The 19,260-nt window shown below is 44.9% G+C and overlaps 1 protein-coding gene across 1 annotated transcript; it reads left to right on the top strand.

The window, feature by feature from the left end:
- The first annotated feature begins 12,459 nt into the window (after positions 1-12,459).
- On the top strand, positions 12,460-13,919 carry LOC147309060 (uncharacterized). Its single transcript, XM_086273303.1, has 4 exons — positions 12,460-12,614; positions 12,713-12,870; positions 13,282-13,372; positions 13,575-13,919. Exons 1-4 carry the CDS (start codon positions 12,513-12,515, stop codon positions 13,917-13,919), a joined length of 696 nt encoding a protein of 231 aa, XP_086129429.1. The 5' UTR covers positions 12,460-12,512.
- The last annotated feature ends 5,341 nt before the right edge of the window (positions 13,920-19,260 follow it).

Genomic DNA, 19,260 nt, shown 5'->3' with positions numbered 1-19,260 from the left:
TACACTTAGCTAGATTAATGCGATGATGTTGTGTTTAGCATGTTGCTTTGGGTTTTTTTTGCTTGTTTTCTATTCTTTCTCTCTCAACAGGTGATCCAGGAGATTTTTTTCCCCCCTTTCTCACTGTCCCTCTCCCCTTCTGTTTTTCTTTTCCTTCCTCTTTCTCTCTCCCTTTCCTATCCCTCACTCATGTCTGTCCCGTCTGTAACATCTGAAAATAAAATATAATAAACAATAAAAACAAAGGTCGATCAAATGGACCAATACGGCAATGCCACGATGATCCATTTGGCAAAATAAATCCATTGGGTATCCTTGTTGGTCTTCAGACAACAATTCTGACGGCTAAAGAACCAAATGGGACAGGCAAAAAAAACCAAAAAAGGTGTACTCAGAGCTCCAGCCTTCAAAGGGGTTCAAACAGAGCATGCCCAGGATGTTCTGCGCCATAGCTTGACAGCCCTCTTATTCAACCGACTTTTTTTTCGAATCGAAGGCTTCAGTACAGGTAAGAAAGCAAAAGTTTTGGTTGATTGTATAACTTCTACAATGAAAAGAGAGTTAATACTGGGGGCCAGCGGGGGGGCTTCTTTCCCTCCCCATCTCCAGCTGCCTCCCTCTTCCCGCTCCACCACAATCACCCACACATGCAGGGCCTTGGGGGAGAGGTGTGTCACCAGGGTGCAGGGGAGGCATCCCCCCCCCCCCCCCCCCCCGTCCCCTTCTGGCTGCCTGTGCCTCAATTTTATCCCGCAACTTAGACATTCACATTACTCACACTCTCATTACACATACATATAGGATCTTGGGGGTGGGCACGATACACGGAATCCAAAAGACTATCAGGGTGTACACCCCACCTCTGGCGTCGTTGCCCACCTCTCAATTTTAAATACACGTAGACATTGAGGGCTATCAGGAGGGGCTATGCGCTTACCTGCTGCTCTCTGGCAGGTAGCTCCATGTCCTCCTGGGTTTTAAATGCACCTTAGAACACACATGCATCAACACTACATATGAGCGGGCGGAGGGAGGTTTGGAGTCTTCTCACACCCCCGTTCTCTGCAGCCTGTTGGAGTGGGGGTGCTAGGAGGAGGAGTTGGCTGTCAGATTGGGGTCTGGAGTGTGGGGCCTCCCTGCTGCTGCGGAGTCGGGGCGGTCTGCTTCTCCCCACCGCAGGGAAAAGGGTAACACCACCTGGGTCTGGGTGCAGTTTCCCCCTCCAGGGGCAAGGGTACCTAGACCCGGGGCTTAGAGTACGCTTGGGGAGTGTGATCGTGTGTACAGTGTCTCTTTATGTCTGTCTCCACGTTGGGTGAGTGTGGAGTAAGTGCATATGAGAGCATGAGGGTGGGAATGGATGTTTGTATCTGTGTGTGCCTGTATGTCTGTGTCTATATGTCAGGTTGGGTATCAGACGCCACCTCTCTGGGGACATCTCAGGCCCTCCAAGGTTTGGAGGCCTATCTCCCCCCACCACTTCCCCTACCGGTGGCAGACGCCCTCAGACATCGGTGCGTTGGTGGTTCTTTGTGTCCGGGGATGGGCGTCCGGGTACCCACCGGCTCACTCCTTGGTGGCTGCTTGATGGGGCCTGGAGCCTGGGGCTCGCTCGGGCCACTTCGGAGGTGGGGTGCCCCCGGCCTCTCGGCCTGGGGCTCGGTCACTCAGGCACAGCTGGCTGCCGGCGGAGCTCACGGGCGCGTCACTGCAACCCCCCCTGGCTTCTGCTCCGCGGCTGCTGAGTGAGCCCTCATCTGGGACTCTCCTCAGCTCTTTCTGGGACAGTGGCGCGGCTGCCCCTCTGTTGGTCTTCCTTGGTCTCTTGTGTTCTGGGGGCCTCTGGATGTCTGGAGTTTTGATCTCCTCCATACCTGCTTCATGCCCTGGAGGACGGGGCTGTGGCCCCCCCACACCCTCTAGCAGATCATTACATGAAGGAACCTTTTAAAAAAACAAGCGCGTCCATGCTCACAGGTGTACACACGGGTGATCACACCCACAAACTACACCATTTTTGGCTTCTACCTCAAAGCACACTGTGTTCTGTTGATCTTATGTGCTGCACAATAATGTTTAATATTTAGTATTTACTGTCATATTCCCATAGATCATCGTGATGTTGTTTATTGTATTGCTCTCGTTTTCTTCTGCTTGTTTTCTTTTTTCATTCTCAACAGGTGATCCAGGTGATTGATAGATGTATTTTTTGTTTGCTTATTTTGTTGGTTTTTGTTTTTTGCCCTTTATCCCCGTCCCTCTTCTCCGCTGTTTTTCTTTCCCTCTTTCTTTCTCCCTTCTCTTTTCCTCATTCAAGTCTGTCCCGTATCTAGCAAGTGAAAATAAAAAATAAAATAAACAATAAAAGGTGAATCAAATAGACCATTATGGCAAGGCTGGGATGGTCCATTCGGTAAAGTAAATCCGTTGGGCATCTTTCTTCGCCTTTAGACAATAATTCTGATGGCAAAAGAGCCAAACGGGACAGGCGGGGGGGGGGGGGGGGGGAGAGAAAAAAGAAAAAGAAAAGAGAGTTAATATGAACCATTTTGAATTCTAGCATTAGCCCACTTTGTTTTCATTTTTTGCTTTCCTCTTTCTTTTCTCCTGCCTTTCAGCTTAATGTTCAATATCCTTTGTCCTCTATATCCACTATCCCTCCACTGCACATATCCAAACCATCTCAGCCACGCCCCCTCCATTTGTCACTTTGGTTTGGTGGTCCCAGAACCGTTTACTGTCTAGAACACAGATCATCTGTTTTTACCACCAATATGTAGTTTTTTCTCAAAACCTCTACAGAAATACAGAGTTGTACCTGGAATAATACATAGCTTTCAAACACAGACACACCAAAAGTTGCTATGTGACCCTTAAAGACATAAAAGTATTATGACGATTTGTAGAAACTTCTGGTCAGAACTAATATAAACCACCTTTCAGAGAGATGATTTGTCATAAAATTATCCTGTGAGTTAGTAGATTAGTTTGTGATCACTCTTTCTCATTCATTCAGGACAAGTCTGTTGAGCCAGATCTGAGATGGTGGAGCAGCCCTAGCTAATAGTAATCTATGACAATGACCCAGGTCATTAAAGTGACTTTGTGGAGATCTCCCAAGAAAAGCTGATGAACCTCTTGGTAATGTTTGGAGTGATCTATGCACAGCTAGTGCTACTACAATTATTACCAAGGGACTGAATAACACTTTGTTGATTCAGAGTACAGTAGTCTGGAAGCTGGTAAACTATTCCCAAACTTAGAGACTCAAGAGACTGAATCATTGTATCAGAGCACAGTGTCTTGGTTTGTTTGTTTGTTTTTTAAATTTTATTTATTTATTTACTTAATTCATTTATTTCATTATATTTGCAGTAACTGGACTACAAGAAATTTCTTATAGTCATTGTCTTGAATGTGAATTTTAACCAATCAGGTATTGAAAAATAACTGAACCAGCAAGTGGTATATGTGTGGTATGTGAGTTTTAACAAGTGTAATTAATCAGATCTGCTATTCAGATGTTCAAAAGTGCATATCATGTCTTTAGCATTTGTGATTCTTTTTAAAATGACTGTTTTTAATATTTTGTGAATGTTAACAGTGCAGTGTGTTTTTGGCGGTGGCCATGAAAATACTTTTTTAATTTAAATTTAGCAGTACTCAGTACAATTCAGGCAGTTGGTTGCCTTAATTATTTTACTTTTTTGTGACATGTTTTTGAGTTTTAATGTCCAGATATATAACTTTTGTTTAATTGACAAGTATTACAAATGTGAACAATAAATATTGAGTTTTGCTAAACTGAAAAAGTGAATCTGTTGTACTCATCCCTTATAAGTTATCTTAACTTATTCCCATGAGAGAACCTATTCCCATCTAGAACCTAAGGTTTTCACCTTAGGTTCTAGATTTTTATATTGAATTATTAAACATTTTACTTTTATTTTATCAAAATGCATGTCAGGTGTAATCAAATACCGGAGTTCTGGTAAGCCTCAACTTTCAAGTTCATCAAATTCAAAGACTTAAGGCAGGGGTTGCCAAATGTTTTCTTCTTCTGGTTTACACTGTGGTCCTGTTTGCTGATGATACAAACCTTTAATTATATATATATATATATATATATATATATATATATATATATATATATATATATATATATATATATATATATATATATATATATATACACTAACAAGCTGATCTACAATACGGCAGCAGTGATCAGTGAGATGCTTGGCTACAAGTTGAACAGCCACAAGGGGCAGTACCCTCCATGGAGAAGGAGGCTAGAGGGCAAGATCAAAGTAGCACGGAGGGAGGTTAGCCAACTACTGGAAGAGCATATGGGAGAAGGACGCAACCCATAACGGCAATGCTCAGTGGCTAGTGGATCTGAGGGCAGACCACAGCGACCTCCCTGAACAGGGTCCAGTAACCATCACAGTGGCAGATATCCAAGAAAGGGTCTCCAGTATGAAGAGTTGGACAGCACCAGGGCCCGACATGGTTCACGCCTACTGGCTAAAGAAGTTGACTGCACTCCACGAGCGTCTGGCAGCACAAATGAACCAGCTGCTAGTTAACGAGAGACACCCGGAATGGCTAACCGAAGGTCGGACGGTCCTGATCCCCAAGGACCCCAAGAAGGGACCGGCCCCCTCCAACTACCGACCAATAACCTGCCTCAGTACTACATGGAAGCTCCTGTCAGGCATCATATCGGCTAAGATGAACAGGCACATGGGTCAATACATGAGTGGGACACAGAAAGGAATTGGCAAGAATACCAGAGGCGCAAAACACCAGCTACTGGTAGACAGAACAGTCAGCCGAGACTGCAAGACCAGACTGACCAACCTGTGCACGGCCTGGATTGATTACAAGAAGGCCTATGACTCAATGCCCCACAGCTGGATACTGGAATGCCTAGAATTGTACAAGATCAATGGGACCCTAAGAGCCTTCATCAGGAACTCAATGGGGATGTGGTGTACAACACTAGAGGCCAACTCCAAGCCCATAGCACAAGTCACCATCAAGTGCGGGATCTACCAAGGAGATGCTCTGTCCCCACTGCTGTTCTGCATAGGCCTGAACCCCCTCAGTGAGATCATTAACAAGACTGGCTACGGATACCGACTACGGAACGGAGCAGTTGTCAGCCACCTCCTGTACATGGATGACATCAAGCTGTATGCCAAGAGTGAACGAGACATCGATTCACTGATCCACACTACCAGGCTATACAGCAATGACATTGGAATGTCGTTCGGACTGGAGAAGTGTAGTAGGATGATAACAAAGAGAGGGAAGGTAGTCAGAACTGAGGGGATTGAACTACCAGAAGGCAACATTGCAGACATAGAGGACAGTTACAAGTACCTGGGGATCCCGCAGGCAAATGGGAACCATGAAGAGGCCGCTAGAAAGGCTGCAACCACCAAGTACCTGCAGAGGGTCAGGCAAGTCCTGAGGAGTCAGCTGAATGGTAAGAACAAGATCCGGGCCATCAACACCTACGCCCTGCCCGTGATCAGGTACCCTGCTGGGGTAATAGGCTGGCCAAAGGAGGAGATAGAAGCCACTGACATAAAGACAAGAAAGCTCCTTACCATGCATGGAGGGTTTCACCCCAAGTCCAGCACCCTGAGGCTGTACGCTAAGCGGAAGGAAGGGGGCCGGGGACTGGTGAGTGTCAGCACCACGGTCCAGGATGAGACAACGAACATCCAAGAATACATTGGGAAGATGGCCCCAACTGACCGAGTGCTCAGTGAATATCTCAGGCAGCAGAAACCCAAGAAAGAGGAGGGAGACGAGGAACCATCGTGGAAGGACAGGCCCCTGCACGGTATGTACCACCGGCAGATAGAGGAGGTGGCTGATATCCAGAAATCCTACCAGTGGCTGGACAAAGCTGGACTGAAAGACAGCACAGAGGCACTAATCATGGCAGCACAAGAACAAGGTCTGAGCACAAGATCCATAGAGGCTGGGGTCTATCACACCAGGCAAGACCCCAGGTGCAGGCTGTGTAAAGATGCCTGCCCCAGAGACAATCCAGCACATAACAGCAGGGTGCAAGATGCTAGCAGGCAAGGCATACATGGAACGCCATAACCAAGTGGCCGGCATAGTGTACAGGAACATCTGTGCCGAGTATAACCTGGAAGTCCCGAGGTCAAAATGGGAGATGCCCCCAAGGGTGGTGGAGAATGACCGAGCTAAGATCCTGTGGGACTTCCAGATACAGACGGACAAAATGGTGGTGGCTAACCAACCGGACATAGTGGTGGTAGACAAACAGAAGAAGACGGCCGTAGTGATCGATGTAGCGGTTCCGAATGACAGCAATATCAGGAAGAAGGAACACGAGAAGCTGGAGAAATACCAAGGGCTCAGAGAAGAGCTCGAGAGGATGTGGAGGGTGAAGGTAATGGTGGTCCCCGTGGTAATCGGAGCACTAGGTGCGGTCACTCCCAAGCTAGGCGAGTGGCTCCAGCAGATCCCGGGAATAACATCGGAGATCTCTGTCCAGAAGAGCGCAGTCCTGGGAACAGCTAAGATACTGCGCAGGACCCTCAAGCTCCCAGGCCTCTGGTAGAGGACCCGAGCTTGAAGGATAAACCGCCCGCAGGGGCGTGCTGGGTGTTATATATATATATACTGTACATACAGCAAGCTGTCCATGCCTGAGGCCTTGGAAACTGCCAAGCAAAGACTCACAGCCTTGGCCAGCCGCTTGAGGAGGTACACCAGAGAGATAGAAGGCAGGAGAATAAACCAGCTGTTCTCCACAGAACTAGCAAAGGTGTACTCTCAGTGCCAAGGGAACAATAAGAGAACAGCACCACCAGGGCTGGAGACTGAGCGATACTGGAAGAGCATATGGGAGAAGGACGCAACCCATAACGGCAATGCTCAGTGGCTAGTGGATCTGAGGGCAGACCATAGCGACCTCCCTGAACAGGGTCCAGTAACCATCACAGTGGCAGATATCCAAGAAAGGGTCTCCAGTATGAAGAGTCTCCAGCAAAGAAGCTGACTGCACTCCACGAGCGTCTGGCAGCACAAATGAACCAGCTGCTAGTTAACGAGAGACACCCGGAATGGCTAACCGAAGGTCGGACGGTCCTGATCCCCAAGGACCCCAAGAAGGGACCGGTCCCCTCCAACTACCGACCAATAACCTGCCTCAGTACTACATGGAAGCTCCTGTCAGGCATCATATCGGCTAAGATGAACAGGCACATGGGTCAATACATGAGTGGGGCACAGAAAGGGATTGGCAAGAATACCAGAGGCGCAAAACACCAGCTACTGGTAGACAGAACAGTCAGCCGAGACTGCAAGACCAGACTGACCAACCTGTGCACTGCCTGGATTGATTACAAGAAGGCCTATGACTCAATGCCCCACAGCTGGATACTGGAATGCCTAGAATTGTACAAGATCAATGGGACCCTAAGAGCCTTCATCAGGAACTCAATGGGGATGTGGGGGACAACACTAGAGGCCAACTCCAAGCCCATAGCACAAGTCATCAAGTGCGGGATCTACCAAGGAGATGCTCTGTCCCCACTGCTGTTCTGCATAGGCCTGAACCCCCTCAGTGAGATCATTAACAAGACTGGCTACGGATACCGGCTACGGATACCGACTACGGAACGGAGCAGTTGTCAGCCACCTCCTGTACATGGATAACATCAAGCTGTATGCCAAGAGTGAACGAGACATCGATTCACTGATCCACACTACCAGGCTATACAGCAATGACATTGGAATGTCGTTCGGACTGGAGAAGTGTAGTCGGATGGTAACAAAGAGAGGGAAGGTAGTCAGAACTGAGGGGATCAAACTACCAGAAGGCAACATTGCAGACATAGAGGACAGTTACAAGTACCTGGGGATCCCGCAGGCAAATGGGAACCATGAAGAGGCCGCTAGAAAGGCTGCAACCACCAAGTACCTGCAGAGGGTCAGGCAAGTCCTGAGGAGTCAGCTGAACGGTAAGAACAAGATCCGGGCCATGAACACGTACGCCCTGCCCGTGATCAGGTACCCTGCTGGGGTAATAGGCTGGCCAAAGGAGGAGATAGAAGCCACTGACATAAAGACAAGAAAGCTCCTTACCATGCATGGAGGGTTTCACCCCAAGTCCAGCACCCTGAGGCTGTACGCTAAGCGGAAGGAAGGGGGCTGGGGACTGGTGAGTGTCAGCACCACAGTCCAGGATGAGACAACGAACATCCAAGAATACATTGGGAAGATGGCCCCAACTGACCGAGTGCTCAGTGAATACCTCAGGCAGTAGAAACCCAAGAAAGAGGAGGGAGACGAGGAACCATCGTGGAAGGACAGGCCCCTGCACGGTATGTACCACCGGCAGATAGAGGAGGTGGCTGATATCCAGAAATCCTACCAGTGGCTGGACAAAGCTGGACTGAAAGACAGCACAGAGGCACTAATCATGGCAGCACAAGAACAAGGTCTGAGCACAAGATCCATAGAGGCTGGGGTCTATCACACCAGGCAAGACCCCAGGTGCAGGCTGTGTAAAGATGCCTGCCCCAGAGACAATCCAGCACATAACAGCAGGGTGCAAGATGCTAGCAGGCAAGGCATACATGGAACGCCATAACCAAGTGGCCGGCATAGTGTACAGGAACATCTGTGCCGAGTATAACCTGGAAGTCCCGAGGTCAAAATGGGAGATGCCCCCAAGGGTGGTGGAGAATGACCGAGCTAAGATCCTGTGGGACTTCCAGATACAGACGGACAAAATGGTGGTGGCTAACCAACCGGACATAGTGGTGGTAGACAAACAGAAGAAGACGGCCGTAGTGATCGATGTAGCGGTTCCGAATGACAGCAATATCAGGAAGAAGGAACACGAGAAGCTGGAGAAATACCAAGGGCTCAGAGAAGAGCTCGAGAAGATGTGGAGGGTGAAGGTAACGGTGGTCCCCGTGGTAATCGGAGCACTAGGTGCGGTCACTCCCAAGCTAGGCGAGTGGCTCCAGCAGATCCCGGGAATAACATCGGAGATCTCTGTCCAGAAGAGCGCCGTCCTGGGAACAGCTAAGATACTGCGCAGGACCCTGAAGCTCCCAGGCCTCTGGTAGAGGACCCGAGCTTGAAGGATAAACCGCCCGCAGGGGCGTGCTGGGTGTTTTTTTTATTTTTTTTATTTTTTTATATAATGATTTTGTTATTTTTGTTTTATTTATATATTTATTGCATCTTGTAGGGGTATGAACGAATTTCTAAACACAAAGCAGTTCAAAGACGTATAAACAGATGATCTTCATAAGATAAGATAAGATAAGATAAGATAGAACTTTATTAATCCCTCGGGTGGGTTCCTCTGGGAAATTCGATTTCCAAAAAAGCACAGCACCGACAGAAGTTACAGAGTTACAGAATATTATATATATATATATATACACACACACACACACACACACATATATATAATACAGAGACAATATAAATAAAATATACGAAGGGGATAAATAGAATAAATAGGAATAAAAAATAAAAATACAAGTGAATTGCACATTTCAAGTATTGAGGTCTATTGCACTGTTGACTATTTACAAAAGTATTGCACAAAAGGTATTGCACAGTGAGGTGAAGAGGCACTACAGCTTAGTTGTTCCCCCCTCCTTTGTCCTCCTGTTTCCCCTCCCTCTCCCCTCCAGAGAGGAGTTAAACAGTTTGATGGCGTGTGGGACAAAGGAGTTTTTAAGTCTGACACAAGAAAGACACAAGAAAAAGAAAATTATGAATTTCAGTGATTGTCTCAGTTTAGAAAGTTGCTAAATCATGCTTATTCAGATTGTACAATTAACTTTCCAAAAATGGAGTTACTGGCTTTGTTGTTTTTTGGAACGTTATAGAATTGCAAAAACATGATGACATGATAATAACTGTATTTTACATAGTGTGTATATTATATTAGAAATATGTTGGGGGGGGGGGGGGGGGGGGGGTTGTCAATATTGAGGTTTTCGATTCTAGCCAATCATTTTATGTTTCCGAGGATAGTAGGCGGGGCCAGGTACGTACGTTCTTTTAGAGCAGAGCTACAGATTAAAAATGCCCAAGGCGAATCGATCAAAAGTCTGGCTGTACTTCACAGCAAAATATGCAAACTCAGCAGCAACAAGTGCTTTTAAGGTGATAATTTTTTCGGCTTCCATCGAACCCGATTGAACCACAGAAGTGAAGGTAAGCTATTTACATCGTATCATACCCACGATTACAACCACCAAAGGCCAGCACTGTCAGTGTCCCAGAAGACTCCAGTGGCAGTCGATGTTCTAAAAGACAGCATTAAGGAGTCCCTTGCAAGGAAGTTCTCCAGGGAAGACTTTGTGAACATGACAATTAAAGCAACCATTTTAGGCACAGACTATAATATTGGCATGATGCTGCCGTTTGGCTCAACAGGAGGCCTACCTGACTTTGCAGAAATCCATCAAATAATCATTGTGCACAGAACTCCTGTGTTTGTTCTGAAGTTGCTTAGAGGCTGGTACTGTGAACACCTGAGGAGTTTCAAAGTAGAGCCCACAGGAGAGACAGAAATCCTTAAACATTCTGAACTGAAAGAAACATGGCTGCATACAATACAGCAGATGGCCGTATGGTGTCCCTTAAACACTTCATTTGCACATCAGAGTAAGTGTAATGGGTTGATTATTTCTGTTATATCAAATGTTTGTGCACTTATTGAAATTATTGAAAAAATATATTATTTTACCAACAACTATATGGGCGGGCGTCCTGTCTTATTTGTTTATTGTAATGTTTATTTAACAGGAACAACACATATAACATTGAAAAAGAAAATGGAAACATGTGATGCATACTTAACCCTCCTCTATTCTATTGCCCTTATCTCCCTCTTCTTAAAATGACAATCAAAAATTATTTATTCAAAATTCTACTGAACTAAATCTCTGCTTTTATTTCTCTGGCAGAAGATAATGAAGAAAATATATGCATGTAAGCTTATCAACTATTAATAACCTGTCTCAATTTCTTTTCTTTCTCTGTCTCTACAGCTGAGGAAACACAAACCAAAAAACAATGGCAGTCCAGTTAAGAGTCGTTTTAGAAGAACACAGCATTCAAAAGTTGACACTTCCAACAGGAATTCCTAATACAGTGGACGGGGATACATGGGGAATTTGGACTGCTATAGCAAGACAAAGACTTTGACAATCAGTTTTTCAGTGTCATCTCGACTGCTGACTTGTATGACAAGGCCATTGTTAAAGTGATCCTTAAAGAGCCAGTAATCACCCTTGACTTACAACCTGTCACGGTCCCCGTGCCTGCTACATGTTATGTTTTGTCTTTTCTCTCTCTCCTCTCTCTCTGCTCGCTGCCTGGGCGGAGCTCATTGTGAGCTCCCGGCCTCCACCACCTGTAGGCAATCACCTGTGGCTCCTCACCCTGTTTGCTCCCGCTACTTAAGGCAGTGACTGAGAGCACCTCGCCGCTGGACTATTGAATAACGCTCGTCAGTGCTACTTTAGCCTCAGCCAGTTTTGAGCTCTGTCCGTAAAAGTTCCGTGCTAACCCTTGTTCTCTGTATGCAGATTTCTCGTGTTTTGGTTTGGAGACTCTGGACGCTTTTCCCGACCCCGCTCTGCATCCCTGGGAACCCTGGCCCCCTTCTCCCTCACCTGTATATAGTGCACCTGGAGTGTGTAAATAAACCTGTTTTTCTGAGACTTCAGTCTGCGCCGAGTCCTCCCTGCTCCTCCGTGACAGAACCAGCATGTGAATCAGGATCATCGTCTGCATTGAACTCTTCGACTTCAGTGAGCACCCATCCTGCAAGTACTACTGAAACGGACATCTGCCCTGCCAGTCATGATGCACCCTCACAGGTGTCCGACTGCGCATCGTCAAGGTCCAGTGACACCATCATTCTCCCTGATTCATGTCGCCCTGCTGCGTGGCCAGTGCCATTTCAAGTACCGGAGTTTTCCCGAGACATACAACTAATCCTCGCTGAGGCAAACAACTCATATCGCAACACTGGAAGACCTTTCATGGATGCCAGTGTTAAATCAGCAACAATGCAAGACCTTGCAAAAGTAATTTTTTCGTACACTGCTTACCCAACCAATCAGCAGATCCTCTCAGTGCCTGAAGCCTTGGTTTCAAAGTTTGCATGTCTTAAGGAGCCAGGATCATTTGCCGGCTTATATGGCTGGCAGCAGCGCATAAAAAACAAGATGCACAATTACCGTGCCAAGCTAAGATCTCGAAAATTTTCTTACCCGGAAATTGAAATTAATGCCTTAAAAAGGAAGCATCCAGCTGATGCAGTGCCATCAAAGAATGTAAAAAAGCCCAAAAAAGCAGAGGTTAATTATCTCCCTCCGCATCCTACTGGAGAAACCCAAGAGACACTGGAGAAAGAGAGGCTGGAATTAATTTATGAAATAACAAAGAAAAACAACGCAAAGATAATTGCAGAAAAAATGAATAAAACGTTCTCTAGCCGAAGACTTGGAGTGGTCAGCCTCTGCCCCTCTGTGGGTGAGTTAAAAGAAAGGTGGCCAGCATTATTCACTGAGGCTCAGGTGAGTATGTGTGATAACTATTCCTATCCACCAAAAAACAAATGTCAAACAAATGTCAACAAATTGAAATGTCATTTTTTTGTCCCCTTACTTCTTAGCTCATCGAAGAGTTCAGACGCATCACCACAGTTTCTTTGGTGGAGACATTCATGCTGAAACTTGATGAGTACACACCAGGTCTTTTGCAGCTTATGCCTGCCAAAGGAGGAGCTGCTGGTTCCAAGATGAGACCTCTGCTGGACACTTTGAATGACCTATGTTATTTGACTTTTTTCACAAATATGTAATTATGGAGGGCTGCAGTGGGTAGCAAGAAGGTCCTGGGTTCAAATCCCGGCCCAGGGTCTTTATGCATGGAGTTTGCATGTTCTCCCTGTGCATGTGTGGGTTCCCCCCAGGTACTCCAGCTTCCTCCCACAGTCAGAGAGCATGGCTGTCAGGTTAATTGGTCTCTCCAAATTGTCCTTAGGTTTGAGTGTGTGCGTGGTTGTTTATCCTGTCTGTCTCTATGTTTCCTTGTGATTGGCTGTCCAGGGTGTACCCAGCCTCTCACCTGTTGAAAGCTGGAGAGAGGCATCAGCCATGTTTTTGTTTTTAAGGAATTCAGTCTTAATGTAAGTAAATCACTCGACTTAGTCTTTTCACTAAATTGTATCTCCCTACAGACACAGAGCATCGAGAAGAAAAGGGATCTCCTTATCTGCTGCCTCATTAGCTACCTCGGGGAAAGACAAGAAGATCTTTTTCATGACTGCCAGGTTTGTCATATTGATAACAGTTCACTTATTAACTCAAGGGATCCTAATGTTCTTCTCTCCTGTCCTCTCCTATCCCCTGTTCTCCCCTTCTCTATCCATCGTGTCCACTCCCCTCTTCAGATCAACTGAAATATATTGAAAAAGCATCTTAAATAAAATAAAACATGTGTATGCTTTTTGTTTCTTTCTTTTTAACACGTAGGAATGTGAGGATTACACAGACAATATGATGAAGGTGATCGTGATCCACAACATCATGGCTGAGGAGGATCCATCAGATGTGTCCATTGTGATTGAGGGAAACCAAGTGATGGAGGGATGTGGAAGCCGAGCAAAGGCATGTGTACTGCTGATGGGACTGATATATGCCCTCAACCTCGAATATCCGAAGGAGCTGAAGAACACATCTGACACTTTTCAAAAACTGTTTTTGGAACTTGACGGGGCGAAACTACTGAAAAGGGTCCACGGCCTCAAAAATAAGCTTATGCAATGCACACACCTTTCCCCTCTTGTTCCCAGAGGACATAGCTTGGTGGAGCTGTAATTTTTCTTCTGACAGCAAGCACAGAAACTATTGCATGTTGGTGTTAGTGTTCTGCTCTATCTGTTTGATAACGTACATGCACAGAAACAACTTGTAGAGTTTCTGTGCTTTTGGCTTTTAAAATGGACTGAGTGGCCTTTGAAAGTGTTGTCTGCATTAGCTGTTGTGTTGCACTTTATTCTGTATTTTTATGGAATAAAAACTTTGAGATGAGGAACCATTTTTTTTTTTGGGGGGGGGGGGGGGGGAGGGGGGGGTGCATTTTACCTTATATGAATAGGTAATGTTTATCAACTGATAATAATTAAATTTTATTAGTAATTATCAGGTATTACCAACTAGCAAACATGAGATAATTTTACCTCATTTCAATGAGTAAGCAGCTGTTGAATGTATACATAAATATGGGGTAAATTTTACCCAATTTAATTAAGTATTTCATAGCTTTTTATTGAAGTTATTTTATACACAATATATTGAACTAAATCTACCCCAAAAAAGTCAATGCAAATTGTTACCTCAGATTTATTGGGTAGATTCTATAGATGACTTCTTACAGTGTACTGTCAAAGGAGGTAACACCTCAAATCTGATGAAACACCTGGCGACGCATAGCGTTTTTTTAAAAGCCGAGAAATGCGCCGTATTTGATAGCTTGCTGCGAGACCTCACACCGAGCACATCTACTGCGGGTGTGGTGCCTGTTATCGGACCCGGAGTCAGCAACATCCCCCAAAAACCCGAAGAGGAGAGTCCTGGCCCCTAGCCCTGCCAGTGATGAGGATGATGATGCAGCAGCAGCCGTTCTTCTCTGCGTGAGTAACTTCATGTTGTTCGTGTGTAATTTACGTTGAGTAGGCTAACCACGTTACTACATTAATGCATGTAAGGTGAACTAGCAAACATCATCATAGCTACATGCGGCTGTCTTCTTGTTTGATGGCAGATACTCCCTTCACCCTGGACAAAAAGGCTAAAATGACCAAAGAAAAAGTGGAAAACAGTTAAACATGAGAGGTTTTTGGACAAAGTTTGTGTTTTTCCATTGTTTAAGCACTGCTTCCAGCCAGGAGTGATACCATATATGCCCTATAGCTGCAGAGAAGACTAACATTGTTATCTTTTTACAAAAAAAAAACCAGCTGAACATGAGAGGTTTTTGGACAAAGTTTGTGTTCTTCATTCTTTAAGCACCAGTTCGAGCACCGTTTAAGCACCGGCACCGTTTCAAAAGTACCGTTTTGGTACTGGTATCGGATAAAACCTAAACGATACCCATCCCAGGCGTGAGTTAGGATTTGCAAGATGGTAGTGAAACCTACTTTAATTTATGGTTTGAAATGATAGCACTGTGCTTGTGGCAGCATAGCTGAAGATGTTAAGATTTATATTGGGAGTGACTAGAATGAAAAAAAAATAGAATCAGCATATCAGACAGACAGTTCACGTGGAGTAGTTTTGGGACAAAGTAGGAGAGTCAAGGCTACGATAGTTTGGACTTGTGCAGAGGAGAGATAGTGGATATAATGGACAACGGGTGTTGAATTTGGAGTTGCCAGGGAGGAGCCAAAGATGAAGAACAGATACATGGATGTTGTGAAAGAGGACATGCAGAGGGTTGGTGTGACAGAGGAGGATGCTAGGGAAAGCGGATGATGTAGGCAGATGATATAGAGACCGCTGGAAGAAGAAGGTGTCATATACTGGGTTATGTTAGTGCCTGTGTTGAGCTGTGGGGGGCATTGCGGCTTTACGCCATCTGATATGCTTTTGCGTTAGGGCTGCCTAGTGGGAGTTTTATTCTTAGCTGTCGTACCTGTTGTTGTGTTGTTAGAACTGATGCTGAGCACATGTTCAATAAAGCAGCATTATAAGGAAAGAATCACAAAGGAAACTGCTGGAAAGTGTCATGGCACTGGGTCACAGACCCAGTGTGTGTACTTTCTGGTGAAAGTTAGGTGAGCATCAGGGTAAGTGGGAGGTAAGTGACGGACGGAAGTGAGGTAAGTGACGGAAGTGATGTTGTAGGTGACGTCAGACGCCGGAGATTTTGGCGGAGAAAAAGCAAATGGTAGCATAGAGTTTAACAAAGGTTTTCCAAGCTTCAGTATTACCAAATATACTAATCAATTGTCATATAACTAACAACATCTGTTTTATCATCTCTAACACCCTGGAGGACAACGGGGAGAGTTTAGACGCTCTCCAAGATTACATCGACCGCTGTTTTCAAGATTTAGTAATGCATAAGGCCCAGAGTGCATCTTCCCCGGCCAAAATCGAGACGCCGTCATCGAAGAGAAGTCGCCAGGCAGACTCCCCCGGTACAACATCGCCTGCCGGCAAAGACATCGCAGAAATCCTGGAGTCAATCGACAAGCGATTGTCCAGTTTCGATGCGAGGCTGTCCCTGGTGGAGATTTTACACCGGGAATTTAAATCTCTGAGAGAATCCCTGGAATTCAGCCAGCGGCAGGTGGAAACGCTTGCCGCTGAAAATGCCACGCTACGAGAGTCGGTTAAATCTCTCACCGATAACGTGACCCAGCTAAACATTGAAAATAAAAAAATAAAAGAGTCCGTTATCGATCTACAAGCCCGTAGCATGAGAGATAATCTTGTGTTTTCTGGTATTCCAGAAACTGCCAGAGAGGACGCAGAGGCAACGGTGAAAAACTTCATTAAAATCCACCTGAAGCTGCCGGAGGACACCGTAAAGAACATCGACTTCGATAGAGTACATCGCTTGGGGGGCGCGCGGTCGCGGACCGGGAGACCACGGCCTATTGTGGCCAAATTCAGTCAATTCAAACAGAAGGAACAGGTGAAGAGTCGCGGCAGAGAGCTGAAAGGAACGGACTTCAGCGTGAACGACCAGTTCCCCAAAGAGATCCTGGAACGACGCAAGGTCCTGTTCCCAGTTCGACGTAGCTTTATCCAGAAAGGCTCCCGTGCTGTCATCGCTGTGGACCGGCTCTACGTGGACGGACAGCTGTACCGCGACCCCGGCACCACACCGTGGTTATACTGACTGCACTCCAGATAAGAACCCGCTACACTCTTTTCTTATTCATTCACACTTTCTCCTTTAAAATGTGTTTAACCTAGTAATATCAATATGATGTCATAGCAGATATAACACCGTCACCCTCCGTCATTGCTTTAATTGGAATGTTTCCGTTTTGTTTCTTTTTTTTTGTTGTCGCTCACAGTTCATGTGGTTTCTTTCTTTCTCTTGTCTTTCACTGCTGTGGTCACCTACTCCCCCACTCACCTACAAACAACACCCTCTATTTCTCCATATTTTCACAACACGATCACGCAAACACATCAGCTCAACGGCAGCACATTCACAACAGCCTAACAGCACGCACAGACTTGCAGGACACATAAGCAAGCCACGCTTGTTCATATTAGTGAATATTCACACACATAGTCAGACTTATGGAGCCTCTCACCACACTTCTTTTTCTCTTTCTATTTACAAACAAGGGATGTTTCCATATTCTCTCCACCTGTCTAAACGAAACACCCAGCATACATCATTAAACATACACGCACAATTAAGGGCATGCTGAGGTTTGTCACATGGAATGTAAATGGAGCTGGCACCAGAGGAAAGAGGTTAAAAATATTTAACCAGCTTAAAAAACTACAGGCAGATGTTGTTTTATTACAAGAAACTCACAAACCTGTCACAGGTTTAAATGAACTTAAAACACCTGAGTTTCCTAACGTGTTTGCAGCCGGTTATAATTCTAGACAACGGGGAGTAGCAATTTTAATACATAAAAATGTTAATTTTACAGTACTCGATACAGTTATAGATCCAGAGGGTAGATTTCTAATTATTAAACTATCAATATTGAACAAAAAACTATGTATTGTTAGTATATATGGTCCAAATGTTGATGAACCCTCATTCTTCCACGGTTTTTTTAGTGCACTCTCTGAACACCTTGATTGCACACTCATTCTTGGCGGTGACCTCAACCTTGGACTAAATGAAGAAATGGATAGGCTCAACACAACAGGAACTCAGCGTAATTGGCAGTCCACAAATATAATCAAACAGTATATGAACGACTTTGGTCTTTGCGATGCATGGCGCTCTCTTCACCCCACCAGTAAGGAATATACTTTTTTCTCGCATGTTCATCACTCTTACTCTCGTCTGGATTATTTTTTGGTCAGCAGCTCATTGCTGTGTGACATTTCAGACACTGAGATTCATCCTATAGCTGTCAGCGATCATGCTCCTGTATCTTTAACACTAATGCACAAGAATAATACTACGCCAAGTAAAAACTGGAGATTTAATATATCACTACTTAAAGATGAAGACTTTATTAAATACTTTAAAAAGGAATGGACTTCATATTTAGACTTTAATGACACTCCCGGAATATCTGCTTCTGTTCTATGGGAAGCAGGGAAAGCTGTGATGAGAGGTAAAATAATTTCTTTCTCATCACACAAAAAGAAAGAAGAAAACAAAAATATTCAGGAATTAGAAAAAAACATCAAATCACTAGAAGAAGCCTACGCGTCCCACCAAGATCAGGAAACATTGAACAAAATATGCAAAACAAAACTAGAATTAAATGAAACTATTAATAAAAAAACACAATTCCTTATACAAAGACTTCGCTTGCAGAATTTTGAACACAGTAATAAATCAGGTCGATTTCTAGCTAACCAGCTAAAAATAAATAAAGAAAAAACAACTATATGTGCTGCTAAAGATTTATCGGGGAACACAATATATGATCCTGGAAGAATAAACAACATTTTTAGGGATTTCTATGAAACTTTATACTCACCACAAATAAACCCATCTAAAAATGAAATTGATCTGTTTCTTGACAACGTAACTCTTCCAAAATTACTAGACAGTCAAGCAATGGAACTGGATTCGCCACTGACGCCAATTGAACTCCAGGAAGCCCTGATAAGTATGCCCAATAATAAGGCTCCAGGTCCAGACGGCTTCCCTGCAGAATTCTACAAAGAATTCTGGACAATTTTGGCACCAGTATTCCACAGCATGTTGCAGGAAATCGAGGAAAAGGGCAGACTACCACCAAATATGAATTCTGCCAACATTAGTCTCCTGCTAAAACCAGGCAAAGACCCTTTATTTCCCTCAAGCTATCGTCCAATTTCTCTTTTAAATGTAGACCTTAAAATAATCTGCAAAGCTCTCTCAAAGAGATTAGAGAAAATGACCCCCCTCTTAATTCATCCTGACCAAACTGGTTTCATAAAAGGTCGGCACTCCTCAACAAACACTCGTAGATTACTTAATTTAATAGACTACTCATACGATAAAAACATCGAA

The sequence above is a fragment of the Aulonocara sp. 'chitande type north' Nkhata Bay genome, linkage group LG18 (assembly GCF_057382095.1).
Source record: "Aulonocara sp. 'chitande type north' Nkhata Bay isolate Kocher_YH1m ecotype deep benthic linkage group LG18, A_spYH_male_GT1.1, whole genome shotgun sequence".
Classification (NCBI taxonomy): domain Eukaryota; kingdom Metazoa; phylum Chordata; class Actinopteri; order Cichliformes; family Cichlidae; genus Aulonocara; species Aulonocara sp. 'chitande type north' Nkhata Bay.
Note: the sequence above shows the minus strand (reverse complement) of the source record. Positions and strands in the feature narration are given on the sequence as shown.

Excerpts from the sequence above, each read along its gene's own strand:
- LOC147309060 (XM_086273303.1), top strand. The coding sequence starts at position 12,513 with ATGAATAAAACGTTCTCTAGCCGAAGACTTGGAGTGGTCAGCCTCTGC. Across the intron at positions 12,871-13,281 it reads CTGGACACTTTGAATGACCT|ACAGAGCATCGAGAAGAAAA; the intron begins ATGTTATTTGAC and ends CTCCCTACAGAC. Across the intron at positions 13,373-13,574 it reads ATCTTTTTCATGACTGCCAG|GAATGTGAGGATTACACAGA; the intron begins GTTTGTCATATT and ends TTTAACACGTAG.